The sequence below is a fragment of the Bombina bombina genome, chromosome 8, assembly GCF_027579735.1.
Source record: "Bombina bombina isolate aBomBom1 chromosome 8, aBomBom1.pri, whole genome shotgun sequence".
NCBI classification, from domain to species: Eukaryota; Metazoa; Chordata; class Amphibia; order Anura; family Bombinatoridae; genus Bombina; species Bombina bombina.
Window position 1 is genome coordinate 229,204,525 of NC_069506.1, and position 23,441 is coordinate 229,227,965.

Genomic DNA, 23,441 nt, shown 5'->3' on the forward strand with positions numbered 1-23,441 from the left:
AGGTATATACAGTGAGTGACAGTCACTAGTCTGTACAGTAGGCAGGTATAGTGGCTGACAGTGTCTAATCATGGTTCAAGGCTGGGAAAGTGAAATATTCTCCACTTAGCAGACTTCGTTTAAAAAGGTGTTATTCACTTAGTATCAACCATGCTCTGATCACATGAAGCTGATAGAAAACAAACAGTAAAGTTAGTTTATTGTTCATACTCCACTTTTTTTAATTTAAAGAGCTAAATTATTTAGCATTCTATAGCCCATTTTTTAAAATTTTATAAAAAGGTTTGAAAAAGAATTAAAAAGTAAAACGAGAGCAAAAACCTGATATGCACAAAAAGTTGAACTTTGAATATCGCAACCACATTAACATATTCTCCCATAGGCTTAAATGGAGCACAAAAACTGCAAACAAATCTAACACCCATACTCACTCGCTAAACCGACTGCGTTTATTCAAAAGCGCTAAAACCGTCATGATTCATGAATATTTAAATTTCAATGTTCTTTACATAGAAGAATATATTCTATTTATTCTTCAATAAATATGTCTATATATCTATATATGATGATTTTTTTTCGTAAAATATATATCTATACATATATATATACTGTGTATATATATATATATATATATATATATATATATATATATATATATATATATATACAGGTATATATATATATATATTTATATATACAGTATGTATGTGTATATATATATATATATGTGTGATTATATAGAAGTTAAGGTATATACAGGAATATCTATTTAAAAAAAACTTAGCACATATTCCCCTATGTGAGGAACATTGGAATGGGAAATATTTACAGTACATAAACAGTTAAACACTCTATTAAATATGAATATTGCACAAATATGATTTTTCATATTTTTAGCTACTTGACTGCATAGGGTTCCAATGCACTTATATATATGTCTATATATGTATACATAGGTTTTTATGTGTTTCTATGTGTGTGTGTGTGTGTATATATATATATATATATATATATATATATATATATATATATATATATATATATATATATATATATATATATATATATATATATATATATATATATGTCAGTGAATGCATCTACTGTATACAAATACAAATGCATAAATACATATGTATTACATATGTACACACTTATAAACATTTATATATATATAAACATATAAATATATATATATATATATATATATATATGTATAATCTTTCTACATTAGCCTCTTCTAGTTCTTAGTACTTAAAATAAATCGTTAGAGGAGAATGACAAAATGTACTGTAAAGCTAGCATATAAAGGCTACACGCATATCCTGTCATACCATGATAAGGAACTGTAAAGTCAAAATTTTCCAATTTACTTCTTTTATCAAATTTGTTTCATTGTCTTGGTATTCTTTGTTGAAGAGTAGGCTCAGTAGCAGTAATACTTTACTGGGAGCTAGCAGAACTCAAGTGGTGAGCCAATGCAGATATTGACATTAGGCATATATAAGGTATATGTGCAGCCATCGATCACCAACAAGCTCACTGTAGTGCATTTCTGCACTTACCTAGGTATACTCTTCAAAAAAGAGAATATAGCTAATTTTCTTAATAGATGGGAATTGAAATGATTATTTAAATTACATGCTTTATCTGAATCATGAAAATTTAATTTTGACTTTACTATAATGTGCTATTTTGTTAGATAATTATATATATATATATATATATATATATATATATATATATATATATATATATATATATATATATATATATATATATATTCTTTATTTCTAACCCTGCAAGGAGGTTAAATACATAGTCAATGATGTGTGCCTGTGCCACTCTAGATGAGAGTACAACTGGTGACCAAATGACAAGAAGTCATTCTTATGTATCAACAGCTATTTCCCCATCTGGAGCAGAATGAGGATGTTCCCGGAGTGCAACTACAATTATGTGTATTTAAAAGAAGGAAATTTGTCTAAAAATAAAGGGCAAGATTACGAGTGCCACTTTTTAATCAACATGGACATGCACGTGCAGAGAAACATTTTCACACTATAACAGTGATAACTTTTCCTAGAAGCATTTTTTCCGATACATTTATATTGCAAATATGTTTCTATACAAAGATTGAATTCATCTATGTGCATTTAAATTTTGACTTGAATGTCCCTTTAACTCTGCTAGAATTAAGCTTTTTACGAGCGTCAGGTAGCGCTCGCATTAAAAGTAAAAATTTTTGCTTACATGCTAACCGGATACACGCAAAAAGCTAAAGTTAGTGTATTTCAACAACATTATTGTATCCCCCAAGGAAGTCAATGGAGCAAAAAAAGTGGAAAATTACCTAACACCCTACTCGCACGTAAACCCGATTGCATATTCTCAAGTGCGCTAACTCGACATAAAAATATGAATATTTCACATTCCAATGTTATTCACATAGCAGAATATGTTCTATTTATTCCTAAATACATATTTCTACATATATCTGATGGTATTTTGGTATCATATATATCTATTCCTATATATATATACTGTGTATATATATATATATATATATATATATATATATTGTATATACATACAAATACATGATTATATATAGGTATAGATATATACAGATATATATATATATATATATATATATATATATATATATATATATATATATATATGAATATCTATTTGTAAATACTTAGAACATATGCAGAACATTGGAATGTGACATATTTACAGTAACTACACACTATAACACTTTATTAAATATGAATATTGCACAAACATGTTTTCATCTACTTAGGTATACATATGTATTTATGTATTTGTATGTGTATATATGTCTGTAAATACACATATAAATACATATGTTCACACATATAAACATACATATATATATATATATATATATATATATATATATATATATATATATATATATATATATATATATATATAGTAGATCAAGAAAGAAAATTATGGGGAACCTAATCCTCACTATAGATCCCTTTATCCGGCACCAGAGTATAGGGTTAAATTATTAAACAACTAGCGGTTCCTATAAGGGTCTACTATCCCTTTAATTTCCTCATCACTATATTTCCAGAAATATACTTTGCACCGTTATTTTCTTTCCGATGGTTAGCGTGACATTGAGGGCTCAGCTGCTGCCCTCAGTTTGATTTAGCTCTCAGAAAAAAACGGTGCAAAGCTTGACACACTCGTTGTGGGTTGAAAAAGAGTGACAACTGGAAAGTGCATGTGAGTATTCCTCAAAGGGGAGGAAAAACATAATTTATGTAAGAACTTACCTGATAAATTCATTTCTTTCATATTAGCAAGAGTCCATGAGCTAGTGACGTATGGGATATACATTCCTACCAAAAGGGGCAAAGTTTCCCAAACCTCAAAATGCCTACAAATACACCCCTCACCACACCCACAAATCAGTTTAACGAATAGCCAAGAAGTGGGGTGATAAGAAAAAAGTGCAAAAGCATAAAAAAATAAGGAATTGGAATAATTGTGCTTTATACAAAAAAATCATAACCACCACAAAAAGGATGGGCCTCATGGACTCTTGGTAATATGAAAGAAATTAATTTATCAGGTAAGTTCTTACATAAATTATGTTTTCTTTCATGTAATTAGCAAGAGTCCATGAGCTAGTGACGTATGGGATAATGACTACCCAAGATGTGGATCTTTCCACGCAAGAGTCACTAGAGAGGGAGGGATAAAATAAAGACAGCCAATTCCGCTGAAAAATAATCCACACCCAAAATAAAGTTTAAATTTTATAATGAAAAAAACTGAAAACATAAGCAGAAGATTCAAACTGAAACAGCTGCCTGAAGTACTTTTCTACCAAAAACAGCTTCAGAAGAAGAAAACACATCAAAATGGTAGAATTTAGAAAAAGTATGCAAAGAAGACCAAGTTGCTGCTTTGCAAATCTGATCAACCGAAGCTTCATTCCTAAACGCCCAGGAAGTAGAAACTGACCTAGTAGAATGAGCTGTAATCCTTTGAGGCGGAGTTTTACCCGACTCGACATAAGCATGATGATTTAAAGATTTCAACCAAGATGCCAAAGAAATGGCAGAGGCCTTCTGACCTTTCCTAGAACCGGAAAAGATAACAAATAGACTAGAAGTCTTTCGGAAATTCTTAGTAGCTTCAACATAATATTTCAAAGCTCTAACTACATCCAAAGAATGCAATGATTTCTCCTTAGAATTCTTAGGATTAGGACATAATGAAGGAACCACAATTTCTCTACTAATGTTGTTGGAATTCACAACCTTAGGTAAAAATTCAAAAGAAGTTCGCAACACCGCCTTATCCTGATGAAAAATCAGAAAAGGAGACTCACAAGAAAGAGCAGATAATTCAGAAACTCTTCTGGCAGAAGAGATGGCCAAAAGGAACAAAACTTTCCAAGAAAGTAATTTAATGACCAATGAATGCATAGGTTCAAACGGAGGAGCTTGAAGAGACCCCAGAACCAAATTCAAACTCCAAGGAGGAGAAATTGACTTAATGACAGGTTTTATACGAACCAAAGCTTGTACAAAATAATGAATATTAGGAAGATTAGCAATCTTTCTGTGAAAAAGAACAGAAAGAGCAGAGATTTGTCCTTTCAAGGAACTTGCAGACAAACCTTTCTCCAAACCATCCTGAAGAAACTGTAAAATTCTCGGAATTCTAAACGAATGCCAGGAAAAATGATGAGAAAGACACCAAGAAATATAAGTCTTCCAGACTCTATAATATATCTCCCTAGATACAGATTTACGAGCCTGTAACATAGTATTAATCACAGAGTCAGAGAAACCTCTTTGACTAAGAATCAAGCGTTCAATCTCCATACCTTTAAATTTAAGGATTTGAGATCCTGATGGAAAAAAGGACCTTGCGACAGAAGGTCTGGTCTTAACGGAAGAGTCCACGGTTGGCAAGAGGCCATCCGGACAAGATCCGCATACCAAAACCTGTGAGGCCATGCTGGAGCTACCAGCAGAACAAACGAGCATTCCTTCAGAATCTTGGAGATCACTCTTGGAAGAAGAACTAGAGGCGGAAAGATATAAGCAGGATGATACTTCCAAGGAAGTGACAATGCATCCACTGCTTCTGCTTGAGGATCCCTGGATCTGGACAGATACCTGGGGAGTTTCTTGTTTAGATGAGAGGCCATCAGATCTATTTCTGGAAGTCCCCACATTTGGACAATCTGAAGAAATACCTCTGGGTGAAGAGACCATTCGCCCGGATGCAACGTTTGGCGACTGAGATAATCCGCTTCCCAATTGTCTATACCTGGGATATGAACCGCAGAAACTAGACAGGAGCTGGATTCCGCCCAAACCAGAATTCGAGATACTTCTTTCATAGCCAGAGGGCTGTGAGTCCCTCCTTGATGATTGATGTATGCCACAGATGTGACATTGTCTGTCTGAAAACAAATGAACGATTCTCTCTTTAGAAGAGGCCAAGACTGAAGAGCTCTGAAAATTGCACGGAAATCCAAAATATTGATTGGTAATCTCACCTCCTGAGATTCCCAAACCCCTTGTGCCGTCAGAAACCCCCACACAGCTCCCCAACCTGTAAGACTTGCATCTGTTCAGATTACAGTCCAGGTCAGAAGAACAAAAGAAGCCCCCTGAACTAAACGATGGTGATCTATCCACCATATCAGAGAGTGTCGTACAATCGGTTTTAAAGATATTAATTGAGATATCTTTGTGTAATCCCTGCACCACTGGTTCAGCATACAGAGCTGAAGAGGTCGCATGTGAAAACGAGCAAAGGGGATCGCGTCCGATGCAGCAGTCATAAGACCTAGAATTTCCATGCATAAGGCTACCGAAGGGGATGATTGTGACTGAAGGTTTCGACAAGCTGATATCAATTTTAGACATCTCTTGTCTGTCAAAGATAGAGTCATGGACACTGAATCTATCTGGAAACCCAAAAAGGTAACCCTTGTCTGAGGAATCAATGAACTTTTTAGTAAATTGATCCTCCAACCATGATCTTGAAGAAACAACACAAGTCGATTCGTATGAGATTCTGCTAAATGTGAAGACTGAGCAAGTACCAAGATATCGTCCAAATAAGGAAATACCACAATACCCTGTTCTCTGATTACAGACAGAAGGGCACCGAGAACCTTTGTAAAAATTCTTGGAGCTGTTGCTAGGCCAAACGGCAGAGCCACAAACTGGTAATGCTTGTCTAGGAACGAGAATCTCAGAAACTGATAGTGATCTGGATGAATCGGAATATGCAGATATGCATCCTGTAAATCTATTGTAGACATATAATGCCCTTGCTGAACAAAAGGCAGGATAGTCCTTACAGTTACCATTTTGAATGTTGGTATCCTTACATAACGATTCAATATTTTTAGATCCAGAACTGGTCTGAAGGAATTCTCCTTCTTTGGTACAATGAAGAGATTTGAATAAAACCCCAGCCCCTGTTCCAGAACTGGAACTGGCATAATTACTCCAGCCAACTCTAGATTTGAAACACATTTCAGAAATGCTTGAGCCTTCGCTGGATTTACTGGGACACGGGAAAGAAAAAATCTCTTTGCAGGAGGCCTTATCTTGAAGCCAATTCTGTACCCTTCTGAAACAATATTCTGAATCCAAAGATTGTGAACGGAATTGATCCAAATTCCTTTGAAAAAAACGTAATCTGCCCCCTACCAGCTGAGCTGGAATGAGGGCCGCACCTTCATGTGGACTTAGGAGCTGGCTTTGATTTTCTAAAAGGCTTGGATTTATTCCAGACTGGAGATGGTTTCCAAACTGATACCGCTCCTGAGGATGAAGAATCAGGCTTTTGTTCCTTGTTGTGACGAAAGGAACGAAAACGATTATTAGATCTAAATTTACCTTTAGATTTTTTATCCTGTGGCAAAAAAGTTCCTTTCCCTCCAGTAACAGTTGAGATAATAGAATCCAACTGAGAACCAAATAATTTATTACCCTGGAAAGAAAGGGAAAGCAGAGTAGACTTAGAAGACATATCAGCATTCCAAGTTTTAAGCCATAAGCTCTTCTAGCTAAAATAGCTAGAGACATATACCTGACATCAACTCTAATGATATCAAAGATGGCATCACAAATAAAATTATTAGCATGTTGAAGAAGAATAATAATGCTATGAGAATTATGATCTGTTACTTGTTGCGCTAAAGCTTCCAACCAAAAAGTTGAAGCTACAGCAACATCCGCCAAAGATATAGCAGGTCTAAGAAGATTACCTGAACACAAGTAAGCTTTTCTTAGAAAGGATTCAATTTTCCTATCTAAAGGATCCTTAAAGGAAGTACCATCTGCCGTAGGAATGGTAGTACGCTTAGCAAGAGTAGAGACAGCCCCATCAACCTTAGGGATTTTGTCCCAAAATTCTAATCTGTCAGATGGCACAGGATATAATTGCTTAAAACGTTTAGAAGGAGTAAATGAATTACCCAAATGATTCCATTCCCTGGAAATTACTTCAGAAATAGCACCAGGAACAGGAAAAACTTCTGGAATAACTACAGGAGATTTAAAAACCTTATCTAAACGTTTAGATTTAGTATCAAGAGGACCAGAATCCTCAATTTCTAATGCAATTAGGACTTCTTTAAGTAAAGAACGAATAAATTCCATTTTAAATAAATATGAAGATTTATCAGCATCAACCTCTGAGACAGAATCCTCTGAACCAGAAGAGGCATTATCAGAATCAGAATGATGATGTTCATTTAAAAATTCATCTGAAAAATTAGAAGTTTTAAAAGACTTTTTATGTTTACTAGAAGGAGGAATAACAGACATAGCCTTCTTAATGGATTTAGAAACAAAATCTCTTATGTTATCAGGAACACTCTGAGTATTAGATGTTGATGGAACAGCAACAGGTAATGTAACTTTACTAAAGGAAATATTATCTGCAATTCCTTAAATGACAGTTTCAGGAATGGGAAAAAATGCCAGTGAACAAGCTTCTAGCAACCAGAAGCAATAAAAAATGAGACTTAAATAATGTGGAGACAAAAGTGACGCCCATATTTTTTTAGCGGCAAATAAGACGCCCACATTATTTGGCGCCTAAATGCTTTTGGCGCCAAAAATGACGCCACATCCAGAACGCCAACATTTTTTGCGACACGTATGACGCCGGAAACAGAAAAAAACATTTGCGCCAAAAAAGTCAGCGCCAAGAATGACGCAATAAAATGAAGCATTTTCAGCCCCCGCGAGCCTAACAGCCCACAGGGAAAAGTTAAATTTTAAGGTAAGAAAAAAATTGTTTTATTCAAATGCATTATCCCAAATATGAAACTGACTGTCTGATAATAAGGAATGTTGAACATCCTGAGTCAAGGCAAATAAATGTTTGAATACATATATTTAGAACTTTATAAAAAAGTGCCCAACCATAGCTTAGAGTGTCACAGAAAATAAGACTTACTTACCCCAGGACACTCATCTACATGTTTGTAGAAAGCCAAACCAGTACTGAAACGAAAATCAGCAGAGGTAATGGTATATATAAGAGTATATCGTCGATCTGAAAAGGGAGGTAAGAGATGAATCTCTACGACCGATAACAGAGAACCTATGAAATAGACCCCGTAGAAGGAGATCATTGCATTCAAATAGGCAATACTCTCCTCACATCCCTCTGACATTCACTGCACGCTGAGAGGAAAACCGTGCTCCAACCTGCTGTGGAGCGCATATCAACGTAGAATCTAGCACAAACTTACTTCACCACCTCCATAGGAGGCAAAGTTTGTAAAACTGATTTGTGGGTGTGGTGAGGGGTGTATTTGTAGGCATTTTGAGGTTTGGGAAACTTTGCCCCTCCTGGTAGGAATGTATATCCCATACGTCACTAGCTCATGGACTCTTGCTAATTACATGAAAGAAAGATACATTGGAGATCTACAATAAAGGTAACGCCTTTGATAATTGTTACTTATGTTGCAATACATTGAACACAGACAGCCTAGCAAGGTGTGCGGAAATTTAACTATACAAGCCCTAATTCCTTGAGGCGTCACAGAAAGAGCAACGATTTAAAGAGAAATTTTGTATACTACTCACATGCACACAAATGATGAACAGTATAACATTTAAACTCCTAGAGTGATAAGTCTTACTTTTGCACCACGAACAATTTAAGCCCTAGCATGTTCAAGGACTGTTTATATGGCTGAAGAAAGAAACTTGTGATTTATATCAATTGAGAAAACACAATCCTTTGAATAAATATTGGAAGTTAACAATTGAACTTTAATCATAGAAGTCTGCTATAAAGACATAGTACTATGTGCACAAGAGTGGGCCCACGTTCGTTATTTTGTAAATGTTTATTTTCTTGAAGCTGGCAGTGAATAAACCATATGAGCATAAGAATCATTGTTTTCTGTGATTTTATGTGATATGTGATTTTATTGTTAATATCCTCTGCAATTTAAATATAGGTAATGTAATGATAGGGGAGCAAGTATATTTCTGGAAATATAGTGATGAGGAAATTAAAGGGATAGTAGACCCTTATAGGAACCGCTAGTTGTTTAATAATTTAACCCTATACTCTGGTGCCGGATGAAGGGATCTATAGTGAGGATTAGGTTCCCCACAATTTTCTTTCTTGATCTACTATTCAATAAACTTTTCTCCCCCCGAGCACAGTGCTGATCTGATATTAACTCATAAATCGATCACTCTAATGAGTCAGTGGAAAATAAGTGAAGGAGTGCGAATCAAACCTAATATTATATATATATATATATATATATATATATATATATATATATATATATATATACACAGTATCCAACAAAAGTGAGTACACCTCTCATATTTTTATAAATATTTTATTATATCTTTTCATGTGACAACACTGAAGAAATTACACTTTGCTACAATGTAAAGTAGTGAGTATACAGCCTGTATAACAGTGTAAATTTGCTGTCCCCTCAAAATAACTCAACACACAGCCATTAATGTCTAAACCGCTGGCAACAAAAGTGAGTACACCCCTAAGTGGAAATGTCTAAATTGGGCCCAAAGTGTCAATATTTTGTGTGGCCACCATTATTTTCCAGCACTGCCTTAACCCTCTTGGGCATGGAGTTCACCAGAGCTTCACAGGTTGCCACTGGAGTCCTCTTCCACTCCTCCATGACGACATCACAGAGCTGCTGGGCGTTAGAGACCTTGCACTCCCCCGCCTTCCATTTGAGGATGCCCCACAGATGCTCAATAGGGTTAAGGTCTGGAGACATGCTTGGCCAGTTCATCACCTTTACCCTCAGCTTCTTTAACAAAGCAGTGGTCGTCTTGGAGGTGTATTTGGGGTTGTTATCATGTTGGAAAACTGCCCTATGGCACAGTCTCCGAAGGGAGGGGATCATGCTCTGCTTCAGTATGTCACAGTACATGTTGGCATTCATGGTTCCCTCAATAAACTGTAGCTCCCCAGTGCCAGCAGCACTCATGCAGGCCCAGACCATGACACTCCCACCACCATGCTTGACTATAGGCAAGACACACTTGTCTTTCTACTCCTCACCTGGGGACCGCCACACGCTTGACACCATCTGAACCAAATAAGTTTATCTTGGTCTCATCAGACCACAGGACATGGTTCCAGTTATCCATGTCCTTAGTCTGCATTCTGCTTGTCTTCAGCAAACTGTTTGCAGGCTTTCTTGTGCATCATCTTTAGAAGAGGCTTCCTTCTGGGACGACAGCCATGCAGACCAATTTGATGCAGTGAGTGGCGTATGGTCTGAACGCTGACAGGCTGACCCCCCACCCCTTTAACCTCTGCAGCAATGCTGGCAGCACTCATACGTATATTTCCCAAAGACAACCTCTGGATATGACGCTGAGAGGCCTGTTCTGTGTGGAACCTGTCCTGTGAAACCGCTGTATGGTCTTGCCCACCATGCTGCGGCTCAATTTCAGGGTCTTGGCAATCTTCTTATAGCCTAGGCCATCATTATTTAGAGCAACAATTATTTTTTTCAGATCCTCAGAGAGTTCTTTGCCATGAGGTGCCATGTTGAACTTCCAGTGACCAGTATGAGAGAGTATGAGAGCGATAACACCAAATTTAACACACCTACTCCCCATTCACACATGAGACCTTGTAACACTAATGAGTCGCATGACACCGGGGAGGGAAAATGGCTTATTGTGCCCAATTTGGACATTTCCACTTAGGGGTGTACTCACTTTTGTTGCCAACGGTTTAGACATTAATGGCTGTGTGTTGAGCTATTTTGAGGGGTCAGCAAATTTACACTGTTATACAGGCTGTACCCTCACTACTTTACATTGTAGCAAAGTGTCATTTCTTCAGTGTTTTCACATGAAAAGATATAATAAAATATTTACAGAAATTTGAGGGGTGTACTCACGTTTGTGTGATACTGTGTGTATATATATATATATATATATATATATATATACATTTACATCTTTAGACATGTAATATGTATGTATCTCTATGTTAAAGCCCTTTGCCTGCCTTTTTTTTCTTCTAACAACTGAGAACTTATATCTTTGAGCCCTTATCATTTTTGTGTAATATGTTACTTAATAATTTTTAGTAGATAGTGTTTAGAATGGGTGTAACTGTACTTTGTAATGTAATTATGTGTTTTGTGAGACTTTTTTGTTTCGCGAAACAGTTAACCAGAGCTCTAAAGTAGCGCTAACCTGATGCGTGTTAACTTCAATCTTGCTCAAGCTATCGCATTTATTTTCAACTTTTAATACAAGCAAAAAAACAGAAGCATGCAAACACCCCCGCGATAAACCCCTTATCACTCACGCGTAACTGATAGCGCTTTATTCTTAATCTGGCCCAAATTATTGCATGTACCTTAAGAATTTGTTTGATATAGAACATTAAGTATTGAGTTTCCAGATCCAGGGACAAGCAATGCCCTTGACAAATGACTCTTCCTTTTTTCAGCTGCCAGCCTGCAATGCTACGATTACTATGGTTCCCCAGATCTTGCCAATGAGAAACAAGTGCCTAAAGTCTGTGAAAGTAATCAGATGTACTGCAACTCCTCTATTGTCACGTATGACGGTGAGTGCATATGCTTCAAAAAACAAACCCTTGCATACATTAAAGGGCCATAAAAGTAACAAAATGACTCAATCTCAAATTAGTTAAATTTAAGACTATCAAGTCTACACTACTGTGTGTTTAACCTTGGCAAATGGACTGGTCCGAAACAGAAACCCGCCTCTGATCCAATCAGCAGCGCTAGTCGCATGACTCACATGTTCAACTAGCGCTGCTGATTGGATAAGCTGCAGTTTCCGCTCAGCACCAGCAGTACTTTGTAGGTCCCTAGTGCCTCTTCTACTGTGTTTAGAGACCCTTTGCAAAAGTTAAACCCACAGCAGTGCAGGGATGATAGTCTTAAAGGAACAGTCTAGTCAAAATTAAACTTTCATGATTCAGATAGAGCATGCAATTTTAAGCAACTTTCTAATTTACTCCTATTATCAATTTATTTGCGTTTTCTTGGTGTCTTTCTTTGAAAAAGCAAGAATGTAAATTTAGGAGCCGGACCATTTTTGGTTCATCCCCTGGGTAGCACTTTTTGATTGGTGTCTAAATGTAGCCACCAATCAGCAAGTGCTACCCAGGTGCTGAACCAAAAATGGTCCGGCTCCTAAGCTCACATTCAAATAAAGATACCAAGAAAACGAAGAAAAATTGGTAATAGGAGTAAATTAGAAAGTTGATTAAAATTGCATGCTCTATCTGAATCATGAAAGTTTAATTTAAATTAGACTATTCCTTTAAATTTGAGCATTAGAGCATGTAATGTTTCAACTGATATGGCTGTTTAAGGATTCAGCAAATTATAAAGATAAATACCAAATATAATTTTTACTGCAGGTGTTTTTCAATAGTCAAACTCCACCCACCATTTGCCTTATTTGGAGGAGCCAATCTGGGCTTTAGTCCACAGACAACAAGGCTAGCCACTGGCATAAAGTTAGTATAAAGTATATTGTTTTGCAGTTGTTATCTGGAAAAGTCAATTAATTACATATATGGAGCAGGGTTAGTCTTGCTGAGCCAGCAGGGTGCATTCCAAGTTCTGAGAATTAGAAATGGCTCAATTTTCAAAGCTAAATTATAAGGGGGGCAAAATAAATAATGCCATTATATTGCAAGGTTGTTTGAGTAGACATCACTAAACATTTTATATAAAAACCTTAAACTATTAAAAAGCTTTAAAAAAAAAAAAACATCTTTACCAAGCTCAACCAATATAATTGTGTATTACCAGCCAAATATTCTGTTCCTTGTATATTATGTTCATCTCTAGAAAGAGAATAATAATAAATATCCTGTAGGTTAATACCAGCTTTTGTCTTAATACCTGATACACCCTCATATAAATTATTTTTAAAAGGGAAATGGGAGGATGCTTTTTTAAGAAGCTTCCTTTGATCAAACATTACAAGTTATATTTTACGTACTTCACAATATTCATTACATAAAAAAAAGCTTGTAAAACTTCTGAGTTACTAAGCCAAGTTAGGTGGCTTTTTTTCAACCTACCATTTTATCTCACATAAATGTCTATTTAATTTTAGATTCTTTTTGCTTTTGTAAAATATAACAGAACCTAGAAATCATATTTAGATATCCCATTATAGAAGCCGCTGCTGACCAAATCACCAGTAGCAATTGCACAGCCAGGTCATGTGATTACCACTGCTGATTTGGTCAGTGGCAGTTTCTGCTTGGGACCAGCAGTTTTCTACAGCTCCTGTGTGATACTTAAACTATGTGTTTAACCATTTTGAAGAAATTAAACACTTTGACTTGCAGAGTTGTTAGCTACATGCTTTAATAAATTAGAGCATGTCATTTTTATTTTACTATCAAGTAATTGTAGTAAGGCATACAACTAAAAAACGATTGTTTTTCTCTGTGTAGTGAGTAATATGATATTGCTTTAACAAAGTGTCAGCAAAGATAGTATGTTACAGCTATATAATTACATTCATACATAATCTTTATTTGTTTACAAAGACATTCATTCATACAAACAACGTTGGCTAAGATTAAACACTTAGCCAATATGCGATTATCTTAAGCGAGTAAATAAAATGACTAATGCAACAGACAGAAGAAGAAAAAATTATCTGCTAAACCCCTTTAATCCACTTGCAATCTGAACTGCTGAGAGTCAAATGATATTGGATATAAGTTAAATCATTACGGTAAGCTAATTAAAAGTAGGAGAGAGAGAGCTTCCCCTGGTGACCCCTGACACACATTTCACAAGAACGCTTCCTCAGAGGGAGTGCGGACCGCCGCTGTGTCAAAGTATTTACCCATATGCAAATCCCTCCCCCAATTTCGATTGTTGCTATGCTGAAGACTCTTCCGTTTGGATTGGTGACAGATTACTGTCATTCTATGTTACTGGCCAATCATATTAGTGTTTTGTATTATGAGACGTCAAAGTGGTCACAGTTTGTGAACCTATCCTGGCTCAGTGACGTATGTCAGTCTCAAATGATTAGGCGATCAATATTTACATGTCAAATACGAGTTGATACAATTTTCAGATGCTAGATGGTATTATTAAAGCTACACATAAATGGATACATTATTGCAAATACTGCATTTATTATGAGGCTATGTTTATAACCATTATGCAAGTTATCTGAATTGAATGGTACTGTGTCATCATTAGAATAGACACAAGTTTCTCACAATACAAAAAATTTAGATTTAGAAAAATGATTGCCATAAAGACAATTGTGTGTGTGATCTGCAGACAGCATAGGATGATAAGTCGCTGTTATCACAGCAGCCAGTCACCTCTTCATATAGAATCTGATCAATGTGATACACATCATTACATATGCTGGTCGATCGTGTACTAATTTCATGGGTTGAATACTGATAAATGGGCCATATATATGATCAAGTTATATTAATGAATCTATAATTAAATACAAAATAATAAAAATAATAAAAATAAAATTAAAAGACAAGTGATAAAAAGGTCCATATAAGAAATAATGGTTATAATAATGTGCATAAATGCTAATATTATTATATGTAAGAGGGAATAGGAATGAGGTGTCATGTAAAAATGACACCAAGTAGTGAGTGAATATTGAGTGAAAATAAAAGAAAGATGCGAAAACATGGGGTAATATGAGTGTGTGAGAGTACACATATAAGGTGAACAAATAATGTGAAATGCTGAATTATCACTGTTTATTCTAAATTTTATGTCACAAATAAGAAGTTATTAAAAATAAAAGAGGAAGAATTATAAATAAACAAAAAAGTTATTAAAGTCATTCATACCATGTGGTTTTACAGAATTCAGTAAATAAATCCATTTGCACTCCATTTTCAGCAGTGATTTTTCCACATTGCCCCCTCTAATGCCAAGGAAGGCCTTTTTGAGGACTGTGAATTTTAGGCATATTATACTACTATTGTGATGTTGCTGAAAGTGTTTGACAACAGATGTCAGTTTGTTGCCATTTAGTTCATCTCTATTGGCATTTTTTATGTTGTTAGCATGCTCAAGAATGCAGACTCTTACTTCACGTGTTGTCATACCGACATAGGTCATTTTGCAAGAACAGTATAATGAATACACTACTCCTATAGTTCTATATAGTCCTTGCCTGTTTTGTCAGTGATATTTTTTATTTTCAGTGCATATTTACAGGCAGAGCATGTTCCACAGGGGTACATGCCTGGGTCAGTGTCCTTTTTTTCTTGACGTTTGTACAAAATGACTAGTGACTAATTTATCTTTTAGACTTGTAGGTCTCCTGTATCCTACAGAGATTTTATCTTCTATAGTCCGATTTAATGTTTGATCATTCTGTAATATTTTCCAATGATCATTTATGAAAAAAAAGATCTCCTCTCTGGACTTAACAATATACAAAAATCCAAATGGATTTATCAATACAACAATTTAACGAAAGGAAACACCCACCAATACAATGTTACATAATTCTAGTGCACATCCACCTTGCATTTTAAAGACTATCCCATATGGGGAATTTTTGCACCTCAGACGTAACTGCTCTAGCGAAGAAACATATTTGGCAGAATGTAAAGATTTAATGCAGAGACTGATCACAAGTGGATATAGCAAACATCTGTTAAAAGAGCTAAATACAAAGCACTACACATTACAATAGAACAATTATTAGTCCCCAAAGACAAAACATCTAATGATGCATACACGAGATTAATAACTACCTATAATCCCCAAATGACACAAGTGATCACGATCATTAATGATCATTGGAAAATATTACAGAATGATGAAACATTAAATTGGACTATAGGAGATAGAATCTCTGTAGGATACAGGAGACCTACAAGTCTAAAAGATAAATTTGTCACCAGTCACTTAGTACAAAAGGACACTGACCCAGGCATGTAACCCTATGGAACAGGCTCTGCCTGTAAATATGCATTGAAAATCAAAAATATCACTGACAAAACATGCAAGGACTATACTTTACAATCTCACTTTACCCTTTTTCACATTTATACTGTTCTTGCAAAATGACCTATGTCGGTATGACAACACGTGAAGTAAGAGTCTGCATTCTTGAGCATGCTAACAACATAAAAAATGCCAATAGACGAGGGCGGAGCGAACGGCCGACTAAGATGGCCGCACTGTACTGAGGCTCCGTGTACAGACTGGGTGCCTTTGACACTAAAAGCGGCACAAAATGCTTTATTTGGTGAGAACACAGCGGAGAATCTAGTCGGAACCCCCAGCCGACATTACAACGTGACCCTTCAAACAGCCGAGTAAAACACTGAATCCCGGCACAACCAGAAGGAACTGCGGCCTAACACGGAGAGCATGACACTTGCCGCGTGGGACGTAAGCTGAACTACTGTGCATGCCTGCGGATGATTCCGAGCTGAACTCACAAGCTTCTAGTTCCCTAGACGGGGTCACTATCGGCAACAGGCAGCAGACTCACAGTCTCCCAAGGAGACAGCTACGACACACCGCTGATATACGGAGACTACCGGTCGCGGTAACGTATGTAAAGTATGCAACGTATATAAAGTATATGGAGATAAGTAATGCCACTCTGTTCACTTGAACACATGGGCCCACTGTGAAACAAAGAACACCACATTGCCTTACTGGTAGAGACATTTTATCAAGCTAGAGGAGTTGTTAGACCCGCATAGCAGAAACTTTTTCTGGGCTAACTGAAAGTGACTGATTGAAGTGAAATGGCGCAATAGATATACTGGGACAATGTTAACACACTACTAAAGCTTCATAAGGAGATATACTTGATACCGACACCGAACGAAACATCTTGTGAAACACTACAGTGTCTGGAATCTGCTAGCTTTAAGCCACGCAATAAGCAAGAAACACCTCTTCTCACAAAATCTCTACCTAACTTACAGAACGTTTCTAAAACAGATTCTTGCAGTCTTCTAGGCCTTATTAGAGTTGGTCACGTATCTATCTATACCCTGTACCCCTACTCCTTTTCCTGTCACACGTCGTGGTGACGGATCATACCCAACTCTCCTTCTCCGTGATCACCCTGTGAGGGTAAATTCCCCGGAGGGTACAGAGGTCTCTGGCCGCTTAGTGAGGACTTTTCCAAAACAACAGCAAGACAATATGTCACAGAGGAAAAACACCAGGCAGGATAAGGCTCTTAAACCTCCGCAGGTCACTCAGGGAGCGGTACATGAGTTCTTTAAACAAATGGATCAGACAGTACAAAAAACAACAGTGAACGCACCACAAGCTCCCACCAATAGCGACCACATTGACACCTTGGTTGCCCCTATCTGCTTACCACCCACAGAGCAAGAACTAGAGAATGACCCCCCTATTACTTACAAGGCTATAGTGGCCCTGATCGAGCAAGTAAAGTCGTGCATCAGAGACGAATGCGCTGACTTGAAAAAGGAAATGAATGACCTTGGCCACAGAGTCGACTCATTAGAGGAGCACGAATATGTGATGGCGCAAAAAATAGCAAAAATTGCAGCAAATCAAACACATCAATCCCAACACATAAATGAATTAGAAGACAAAATTGACGATTTGGAAAATCGTTCAAGAAGAGGTAATTTGCGCTTTAGGGGGGTCCCAGAGTCAGTTCTAAACAACGAACTCCAGGATTATCTACAGGCCCTGTTTGCAGAAATACTGGGAGAGGAGACCTCAGAAGATTCCATTATTCCACTTGATCGAGCACATCGTGCTCTCCGTCCAAAACCCCCAGATGACTCCCCGCCTAGAGACATTGTAGTACATTTTCAGAACTACAGACAAAAGGAAGAGCTCTACAACATAGAAACATAGAAACATAGAAACATAGATATTGACGGCAGATAAGAGCCATAGGCCCAGCAAGTCTGCCCGACCTTACCTAACAGTATAAACTTATCTAGTTCGTAGGATAGCCCTATGCTTGTCCCATGCATTTTTAAAGTCCCCCACAGTGTTTGTTGCTACTACCTCTTGAGGAAGTTTATTCCATAAATCAATCACTCTTTCTGTAAAGAAGTGCTTCCTCAAATTACTTCTGAATCTACTACCCTTTAGCTTGAGCTTATGACCCCTTGTTCTTGAATTTTCCATTTTATGTAAAATACCCACAGCCTCAGTTTTACTAAACCCTTTAATGTACTTGAAAGTTGCTATCATATCACCTCTTTCCCTTCTCTCCTCTAAGCTATACATATTTAGGTCATTGAGCCTATCCTGGTAAGTTTTATTTTTTAGACCATGTACCATTTTGGTAGCCCTCCTTTGCACAGATTAAAGTTTGTTAATATCCTTCTGAAGATATGGCCTCCAGAACTGCACACAATACTCAAGATGAGGCCTAACTAATGATCTATAAAGTGGCATAAGAACCTTACTATTTCTGCTGCAAATACCTCTACCAATACATCCAAGCATTCTGCTAGCCTTACTCGCTGCATTACTACATTGTTTACTAAGTTTTAAATCATCTGAAATAATAATTCCCAAGTCCTGTTCCTCGTCTGTAACAGTCAGTAAAGTGTCATTGAGTCTGTAATTAACATTTGGATTTTTCTTCCCTAAATGCATTATTTTACACTTTGCTGTGTTAAACTTTAGACCCCAGTCATTTGTCCAATCCTCCAATTGTTGTATATCACTTCTCATTTTGCCTACCCCCCCTGGAACATCCACTCTGTTGCAAATTTTTGTATCATCTGTAAAGAGACATACTTTCCCCTGTAGCCCTTTGCTGATATCGCAGATAAATATGTTAAACAAAACAGGCCCCAGAACTGACCCCTGAGGAACACCACTAGTAACAGCCCCCTCTGCTGAATGAACTCCATTTTCTAAGACACCAGAAAACGACAAGCTATAAGTTTCCAGGGCCACAAAATCCAGGTTTACCAAGACCTATCGGTGAGAACATTACAAAAACGAAGAGACTTTCAGTTTCTAACATCCCATTTAAGATCACTACGTATCCCCTACAGATGGGGTTTCCCCACGTCAGTAATATCAATGAAAAATGGCAAGAAGATAGAGTGTACCTCTATATCAGAAATAAACAGATTCTGCAACATGATGAACATTCCACAGCCCCCTACTGCAGACTCCCAATCACAAAAAGAGAACCAGAAAATCCAGGGTAGCCCTAAATCACAAAGGCGTCCAAACCCTGACCTGCTAAATAAACAGAACAAAAGAAGACAACTACTACAGGCGGAGGTTGACACAATGGACACAGACTCAATTGGATAAGTACTTTTGATTACCCATTTGTGCCCCTAGTCATGCTGCTCATATAACATAAAAGGCTGAACTGCCCAATAAGAGACTTTTATGTATATATAGTGTTCCTAGGCTGAGTATATATACAGCTGTTAGAAGGGCGACCTCTTAGCCTAGCTCATATAGATTTCCACCATAGTTACTTAGATCTCAAACTGGTCTTAGACCCAACTAATCTGCCTTAACATCTAGACACCTCACATTGTATAAACGTATTATTTAATAATGTGATCTGAAATGAATGTTGGTTTTCTTATGTTGAATTAATACATGTGTTTCTACTTATAGAACTCTAGTTTTTTTTTTAAAAAAAAAGGGAAAAAAAACAAAAGTTTTCACTAAGGAGACGTTGTTATCTAACTCTGTTGTATTATTGTTGCCATTGTTTGCTATAATCACCTAACTGTTATATCTGTTATTATAATCTTCTATGTATAAAACGGGACAGCTCCATACAACACATAAGCTCCTGGTAACGAAGAAATATACCAAATCTTGATATATAACCAAACATCTTAAAATTGTTATCTTTGCCCTACGGAGCAAAGTACGTCACTATGACGTCCCATTCCCCTATAGTACCCAAAAAGCGACCGAGGGCCATGATTAAAGTACTGCACTAGCTAGCTCCACGTTAAGCTAAATACTTCCCATTAAACAATAGCCGCATTACCGAACTTTAACAAAAGCACCTAGACACCCGGTCTGTAAAAAAGCCCCCAACTTAGAACTTACAACCACAGACCTTAATTGTTAGTCCCTGCACTTTGGAGCTCAGATTGCGGACTCTGAACTGCAGATTCTACCCCAGCATTTCCACCCCATAGATTCCCCTCATTTTTATTTTTATTTCAATCCCTAACTCTCCCACAGCTGTCTCCCCCCTTACACCCTTTTACCAATACCCACACTCCTATACACTGCACCTTCATTGCTCTAACTCAAGCCAGTACACTGACTAGACTAGATTAGCTCTTTTTCAGTATCATAGTACATCGTTTTTACCACACTATGGCCCAAAAGCTTAACAACAGAGCGGGCACACTCCAAATTGCAACTCAAAATGTTAAGGGGTTCCTCTCGGCTGAGAAACGCTCCATAGCCTTCCATGACTTCTACAAGAGGAAAATAGACGTAGTAATGACCCAGGAAACCCATTTCACTAGACACAAAGAACCCACCTTATCCAAGAGATACTTTGACCAGCACTATTGTAACTCAGGTCCAAATAGAAAAAATGGAGTGTGCATCTCATTTAGACGCAATACTCCCTTTGAACTCTTGCAGAGGTACGTAGATAAGGAAGGCAGGATACTTGTCCTAGTTGGACTTTGCTACGGAACCCCGGCAACTTTTGCCAACATATACGCCCCAAACAAACCTACCATTCACTTTTATAAATCAGTAATTAACATTCTTATAGACAATGCTAAAGGCCCGATTATACTTGGAGGAGACTTCAACTTCCCCATGCAACTTGCATTAGACACCTCAACAGGAAGATCATACTTACGTAAAAACACCCTAAGGAATAATTATATGGCCCTACAATCCATAAACCTCTTTGATACCTGGAAAATAGCACACCCAACTAAGAGGGACTATACCTTTTTTTCCCACCCGCAACACTCATACTCTCGATTAGATTACATCCTGAGCAGTCAAGCTCTCCTTTCGAACATGATACACTCCAAAATAACCCACACAACTTGGTCCGACCATAGTATGGTTACTACAACATTCCAATGGACAGGTAGGACTCGCAACACATTAAATTGGAAACTTAATGACTCCTTGCTTACTAGCCAGGAGGTAGTAGATGAGCTCAGAGCGTCATCAGAGGAGTTCTTCTCCCTGAACAAACCAGAGGACACGTCGTCCGCGAACAACTGGGAGGCATATAAATGCTACATACGTGGCATCCTAATAAAACACAACGCCAAGCAGAAAAAATTATATACGACTCAATTCTCTGAGTTAACCTCTGCATTGACCGTGCAAGAAACTTTGCATAAAGCTGATCCAAAGTCCACCGCTAAGCTCGCTGACTTAAATGAAGCAAGAGAAAACCTAAACAAATTTCTAACACAAAGAGCGCATATGAGAGCCCTCACAACTAAATCTAGATTCTTTGCGGACAGCAACAAGGCAGGTCGAATGCTAGCCAGGTCACTTAAAAAGCAGAAATACTCTACTTTTATTAAATCTCTTAAAGTAGCATCAGATAAACACACATCTAAAATTGAGGAGATCACAAACCAGTTTATTTCCTACTACACAAACCTATACAATATAACAAAAGACCCAGCGCTGGATGCACAACACAAGCTGAACTCCTTCTTAGCGGACATTCCTACGCCCGCCCTTACAGAAGACGACAGGCAAATATTAGATTCCCCTATTACATTAAAAGAAGTTGTCCTGGTAATTAAATCACTACCTGGTGGGAAGTCCCCTTGTCCGGATGGCATTACCGCAAAACTATACCAACTCCTCCAAGAGCAAGTAAGCCCTCATCTCTGTTCACTCTTCTCAGACATAGACCGAGGTAAAGTTTTCCCTAGCACTTTATTAGAGGCATTAATAACTGTGATCCCGAAACCAAATAAAGCTACAGATATTGTAGGCAACTATAGGCCAATATCACTCATTAATATAGATGTGAAACTATACGCCAAAATCCTAGCGAACCGCATAAATACAGTTCTGCCTAAAATAGTTCATCCGGACCAGGTGGGCTTCATTAGAGGACGGGAGGCCAAAGATAACTCTATAAGACTGCTCCATACTTTGCAATTTGCCCGTGACAACCATACTCCGATGTTCCTACTATCCACTGACGCGGAGAAAGCTTTCGACAGGGTGGACTGGCAATTCATGTGGGCCACCCTGTCGAAGTTTGGCTTCTCCGAAACGTTCATTAAGACAGTGTTTTTCAACCAGTGTGCCATGGCACACTAGTGTGCCGTGAGAGATCCTCAGGTGTGCCACGGCAGACTGACAACAGTGTGACATATTTTTTAAACTTTGCTTGTCTTTTACTCCCAGTGCAGGGGTAGTTTGTAGGAGGCATGGCATAACAGCACAATACATACAGTATGTGTGTGTTTGTGTGTATGTGTATATATATATGCTGTATTAGGCTACAATGTGTGATTTTTTTTAAATTTTGGGTTGGTGGTGTGCCACAGGATTTTTTAATGTAAAAAAGTGTGCCACGGCAAAAAAAAGGTTAAAAATCACTGCATTAAGAGAATACAGGCCCTATATCATAACCCAAGCGCTAGAGTTAAGATTAATGATGTCACCTCCCAATCGTTCCCTATATCGAATGGCACAAGGCAAGGGTGCCCACTCTACCCTTGCTATTTGCATTAACAGTAGAGATTTTAGCAATACAAGTGAGGAATAACCCACATATCCAAGGCATAAAATTAGGCGACATAGACCAGAAATGCCTCTTGTTCGCGGACGATGTGATTTTCACTTTAAAATCACCGTCGACCACACTTCCAGCACTTCTCGATACGTTGGAGAACTATAAACAAGT

General features: G+C 37.4%; 1 protein-coding gene across 1 annotated transcript in view; it reads left to right on the top strand.

Moving 5' to 3' along the window:
* The window catches only part of LOC128638137 (urokinase plasminogen activator surface receptor-like), a 60,733-nt gene that overhangs the window by 7,557 nt on the left and 29,735 nt on the right, over window positions 1-23,441 (top strand). The window contains exon 2 of the mRNA XM_053690000.1: window positions 12,016-12,135. Within this exon, the coding sequence (XP_053545975.1) occupies window positions 12,016-12,135 (120 nt within the window). The remainder of the gene's footprint in view (window positions 1-12,015; window positions 12,136-23,441) is intronic.